Raw genomic sequence first — 6,000 nt, 5'->3', positions numbered from 1 at the left:
GCCGCTGCCTCTGCCGCTTGAACCCCAGGACGCGGAGGCGCCCGGCGGCGCGGTCCCTGTCTGCCCCCACCAGCCCGCCTTTCTCGCCTACTTTCTCCGCCGCTCGGAGCGAGAGCAACAGCTTGTCCGGCCCGGCCGAGCCAAACGACGCAGGAGGCAGTGAAGGAGCGGGCGGCGAGAGGCACCACAGAGCCGCGGCCTCTCCGCCGGAGCCGCACGGAGCTGCCCTCCCTCCATCCGCCCCGTCCCGGGCCGCGGAACCACGCCGAGCGGCGCTGCGGGGACCGGCGGCGGAGCGCCGCCGCCCGGGAGGAGAGCGCGCCCCGGGGGGCGCCCGCTCCCTCGTCGGGGCCCCCGCGAAGCTGCCGCAGGCCGGCCCGCCGCGCCGGACGCCCAAAGTGGCCCGCGCCCCCGCGCCCCGCGGGCGCCGCCCGGAGACCCTCGGGCCCCGCTGCCTCTTGCGGGCTGCCGCCGCAGGGTGCTTGGCCACCGCCGCCCGCGCCCTGCTCCGCCGCGGCCCCGGCGCCCGCCCCGGCGCCCGGGGTGATGCTATGCCCCGCAACCACGGCGGCGGGGAGGAGGGCGGCTCCGCGGGGCTCTGGGTGAAGAGCGGCGCGGCGGCGGGTATGAAGGATGTGGAGTCGGGCCGGGGCAGGGCGCTGACGAGCTCGGCGGCCCGCGGCGACGGCCTGCTGCTCCTGGGCACCGGCGGCACGGCCGCCCCCGCCGGGCTGCGGGAGGGCCGCCGCGGGAAACACGGCGCCCGCATGAGCCTGCTGGGGAAGCCGCTGTCGTACAGCAGCGGGCCGAGCTGCCGCAGGAACGCCAAGTACCGTCGGCTGCAGAACTACCTGTACAACGTGCTGGAGCGGCCCCGCGGATGGGCCTTCGTCTATCACGCCTTCGTGTGAGTACCCATACGCTTGCTTCCCGTCCCGTCCCGTCCAGTCCCGTCCCGACCCTTCTCGTCCGTCCCCCGGGCCGCCGTCCGCACCTGCCCCGAGCAGAGCCGCGCCGCACCGACAGGCGCGCACCTCCCCTCCTGTCCCTACGCTCCCTGGGCATCACTCAGCGCCGGTCCACGGGGAGGGCAAGTCCCCCGCGAGTCGTGCCGAAAGTGACCGGGAGGCGTCAACGGAGGCGGAGGAGCCTCTGCCACCTGCGGCGCGGCGCTCCGCGGGCGGCGGGAAAATCCGTGTAGCCATAGGTGGGAAGTGATGGGGGGGCTCGGTTCAGCCGGCAGAGAGAGCCGGAAGGGAGCACGGCGGGGAGCACATGATCGCTGGTCTCCCGGGCGCCCGAGGCCGTCGGCTTGTGCGAGGGGGCGCGCGGCGCTCCCGCTGATGCCGCACGCCGGCCTCGAGGTTACACGGGGCGAGGCGTGCCGGCAGCTACCGGGGTCTTTCCCGCGACGGCGGGGCCCAGTGGGTACGCCGGCGGTACCCGCGACGTGCGTCCTGCCTCACGGACACCAAGCGCTGCGCGGTTTGAAAAGTTGCCGCCGCGGAGCCGCACAGCCCGGTTCTGCCTCCAGCGTGTTTTCCTGGAGCACTTCGCGGGAGTGCGGGTGACGGCGCCTTCCCACGCGTGTGCCCGCCTTGGGTGCGCGGCGCCGCGGGGATGCCGCGCCCCAGGTGCGCCCATCTGCTGCTGGCAGCGCCGGGGGCCACCCGGCCCGCGCTGGCGGCCTCCCCCCTCCGCCTGCCGCTGCTGCGCTTTTGGTTTTAGCAAGTGGCGGCTCCTGTCTTCCTCACTCTGAAAGAGCCCGTGACGGAAATACATGTTCCTACACATCGCTCAGTGAAGAGCGGTACTGTCACCGCGGTGTGGAACTTGGGCTGATTTAACTTCAAGCTTGCCTGTGAGAGCTGTGCGGGGGGACCTGTGGCTGTCACTGCTTGCAGTATCGCTAAGATCAGCCGTGTTCCTCAGTTCATTAGCAATCCCCTGTTTCTATGGATTTTGACAACATTCGGGGGAAAGGCTCGACTTAAAATCTGTTTGGATGGCTGAGCAAAATGTGCAATAGTCTGGCGAGGAGTCATGGCAGTGGATCATGCTGCTAGGTGCAAACGTTGCAATCAACTACAGAGGAAGGAAATTAGGCGTTGATGTATTGGGAATATAATACAAAGTATTGCTGTGTCTGACTACAGAAAATATATCATACATGAATCAGAAGATTTAATTGATATGCTGTAAGTAACTGTATTTGTTCCATGATAGTCACAGAAATCAAGCTAGCGGTTGCAGCAGCTTTGCTAAAAAAGCAACTGTTCCCTAAAAGCTGTTTGATAGCATTAAGAGTGCTCCCCTCCCATCAGCAGGGGAACTCCCAAATCCTACTTTAATGCAGGTTTTTATAAGTGAAAAAATATTTTGCCAAAAACATGGCAATCTGATTAATAAAATACTTTGTGGATAGACTTACTTAGTAGATCACAATTACTATAGCTAACAAGGAGTAGAAATATACTTAATGTTATATATTATTCAGTAAAAGGATTTTTGTCCACTTAGAGGATCTGCCCATTCTCTCTGTTTTACTCTGAAAATCAACTCTTACACCCTAAACTTTCTTCTTGGAGGGCATTTGGTACATTTTGCTGTCTGGGTTCTTACAGATTGACTAGATGGATGTAAATTAATGTTGTGAGAATCACCAAAATATGTACTAGGAATCAGCTCACTGCAGTGCCTGAAGTTGCCATACAAAATCTGTAAATTGTATTTTTGGACCTTTCTCTTTGAGACCATGGTGAAAATCTTTAAAACCAGAAAAGTTTGAGTTGGAAATACTGTTGACAAGTTTAAACCTAAAAAAAAAAAAAAAAAGGTAGTAAATTTCCAAACAGAATGGAGTCATGACACAGCAGCACTGTAAACAAGGAAGATTGCCAGCTGCGTTTAGATAATTGCCTACATAGAAAGAGTGCCAGTTTTAATTTTTAATTGCAAATGGCAATTTTGGCAGCTGTAAATGCCAACATTACATCTTTTATCTGAGCAGAACTATATGAAAGAGCCTGAAACATTACTGTAATAAAAAGGCACCTAGTAATAGTATTACCTTTAAGGATCTGTCACTGCTACATTGTTTAAGGTGCATTTGAAGTTCCATTGCATTTCAGTTTGACAGCCATCCTTATTGTCTGTCTATAAATTATTTTAACATATTTATATAATTCTGATTTAATCACAGTCAGATAGTCAGATAGTATTTTTGATGTTTCAGGCTCTTTTTTTTCCAGCCACCTGATGAAATACAATCACACCTTGGAAAACAGACTTCCTTACAGAATTAAAAACCCAAACAAAACAAAATAACCACAACTTTTTGAAAAAAAAGTCTTGAGACAAGTAGGTTAGAGTTGCAAAGACATTACTAAGTATGTGAGATATCTGCTTCTACCACTGCTAAGCTATTCTTGACTGCAGCAGAGCCTGTTATAGCTCTGTACTATTTCTGTTACAGGAATGGGCTATCTGGGGTGAGACCTTTTGAGCAGATCATTGGTCTCCTGAAACCTCACTCTGATATGCAGGTTGAAGTAATACAAGGGTGGCTACAGAGTTGTAGTTTGAAGTCTTTGATCTAGAAGTTTATTTAGGTTTGCGTGTTTTTAAATAAGAAGTAGGGATTTGACATTAGTTACAAATAGAAACCATTTCTGCAGTGATATTGCCATTTATCATTTCCATAGGGAAAACCACTTTGGAGCTGACTTTGCTCTTCTTTTTATTTTTTGCCCTTTCAACTAAGAGAAAAATAGGCCAACCGCCTAAGGAATGAGTGTTGTGACCTACATTCAGAAGTCAATTGGTTGGTTTATTTGTAAATACAGACTTGCCAAGTGCTAGAAAAGACAGCTCTTCTGCAAACTTCTGCTACTAGAGGAAGGATTTACTCTTGAGCAAAGGCCTTTGACTTCAGTGAAGTTGTACTGGGGAGCATAGACATAAATTACATGTTTCTTGACTCCTTTTTGTACACCTCAGTAGCTCTTTGCATGGAAGCCCCATTAAAATGTAATATTTTTCCTGCAAGTTTTTTAAAATCTGCTTTTCAGATACCATAGTTTTCTATTCTTAATCATTCAGGAGCCCCAAAGTATGAACACTTATAAAATCAGAAGAGAACATTCTACTATTTGTGCATAATGAGTCAGTAACTTAAACTCTTGCTAGTAAAATATTTATGCCACACCACATCACCTACACATGGAGCATGTGCATATTTAACACATGTGCTTATGTTAAAATGCTGAAATAATGTAGCTTTTCAAAAGCATTCTCTTGGGATGTCGTAGGATTTCTTTCTGTTACTGCTGTTGCAGTTTGTTTAGATTATTTTGGGTTGTTTGGTGTGATAAAAATGTATAGCTATTGCCATAGAATGATCAAAGGGGAATTCCAGATTGGTTGCAAATTTAACTCTGGGTTTCGTCTTCAGCTGCCATACGGATTTTGTATTATTTTTGTTCTTAATTGACATTCTGAAAATGAGATGGCATGAGATGTTCAGCAAAAAAAATACTGCTCTTTGATACTGTTTATACTGGTAGGATATAATTAGTTGTGTAAGTTTCCTAATTTAATATGTTGGATTTATTTCAGGAATATTAAAGTTTCTGTTTCTTACTGACTATATTCCATGCAGAAGTCTTTAACATTTTTTGGGGGGATGTCCTCTTTACAAAGCCAACACCTTTTGCTCTGGAAGCTTCTGAATCCCAAATCAATCCCAAATCACAGATTTGGATGTGTGCACAAGGGCAGTAGGACTTTGCATGACCTGTATTGATAGTTTTTCACAGGCACCCTCTGTTGGCCACTGCGAAGATAAGATACAGTTATAAATGAATTGTAAGAGCCTGTGTGTTGTTCTTCTTGTCTTTTGCATTGTCGATGGAAAAAGACTGAAAAATTATTTCTGGAAAAAAATCTAATGATGCCATCAAAGATTTAACTAGCTATTTTAGCTTTCCAGATCTGCCAGAAAGGACATAGCTTACTAATGATCAGATGGCTATTGAACAGCAGGTCTTTGCATGTGAGCTAACAGCACTGCATCATACTGTGCCCTTTGTATAATTATGGAGGTTCCACATTCTGATTAGAAAACCAATAATGTGCAACAGGCTAAGTATTTGCTTTTTGTCATACTATTGAAAGTAGGAGAAATTATTTTACCTATTCTTTTATCCATCTTAAAGCTTTTAATGAACTAGTTCTAGGTGCTCTGTTGGTAGCTTTATGGCTTTTATCTTTTTAATCACCATTTCAGAGTCAGGGTCTGATATTGTTAGGATAATAATATTTTTCTGTATGTTTTTAAAAACAAATAGCAACATGATATTTACAAATAATAGGGTTGATAATATAAATGTGTGGCAAATCAAATATTATTAGGTACTAAGGAGGTAAAAATTTAAAATTCTTTAACTGTGGCACCTAAACTTTAGTAGGCATTTTATTTCAGGGACAATGAATGATGGTGGGTCTACAGCGATCTGCCAGACCTGAAGTAGATTGTGATTCTATATATGTGCATATTTCTCACCTACACATTGTTTTGAAGGAACCTTAGGAAGTTTACCCAGCCCAACTGGAAGGACACACTCTTCCCAGTCATGTCAGATGGTGTTTGTCTAGATAGGTCTTATATTTCACTGGATGCAGGTCCCACCACCTTGCTGGGTAACCTGCTGGTCTACAACACCTGCCTGTTGAAAAAAGAGGATATTTTGCATGGGGAGGGAAGAATGGAATAGTCATCCTGAACCTCCCAAGTGGCAGTTAATTGTCATTGTCCTTTTATGTGTTTTCTGTCACTGATGAGATTCTGGCTCTTTATTGCTGTGATTTCCTTTCAGGTAGCTTTAGGCTGCTACTGGGTCACCTGTTAGATCACCCTATTGCCAGACCAAACATGCTCCACTCCATCAACTGCTCCATGTAAGACAAAAGCTCAAGGCTCCTAAGTATCTTCGTTGCTCT

General features: G+C 48.4%; 1 protein-coding gene across 4 annotated transcripts in view; it reads left to right on the top strand.

The window, feature by feature from the left end:
* Window positions 1–538: 538 nt before the first annotated feature.
* KCNQ5 (potassium voltage-gated channel subfamily Q member 5) overlaps window positions 539–6,000 on the top strand; it is a 286,878-nt gene continuing 281,416 nt past the window's right edge. For all 4 annotated transcript variants that reach the window (XM_027697326.1, XM_027697320.1, XM_027697335.1 and 1 more), the window contains exon 1: window positions 539–907. In XM_027697326.1, the coding sequence (XP_027553127.1) occupies window positions 552–907 (356 nt within the window). In that variant the 5' untranslated portion in view covers window positions 539–551. The remainder of the gene's footprint in view (window positions 908–6,000) is intronic.

This window comes from Neopelma chrysocephalum, unplaced genomic scaffold (assembly GCF_003984885.1).
Source record: "Neopelma chrysocephalum unplaced genomic scaffold, ASM398488v2 Primary Assembly neopelma1_23b, whole genome shotgun sequence".
NCBI classification, from domain to species: Eukaryota; Metazoa; Chordata; class Aves; order Passeriformes; family Pipridae; genus Neopelma; species Neopelma chrysocephalum.
This window is presented reverse-complemented; position numbering and strand designations above follow the sequence as displayed.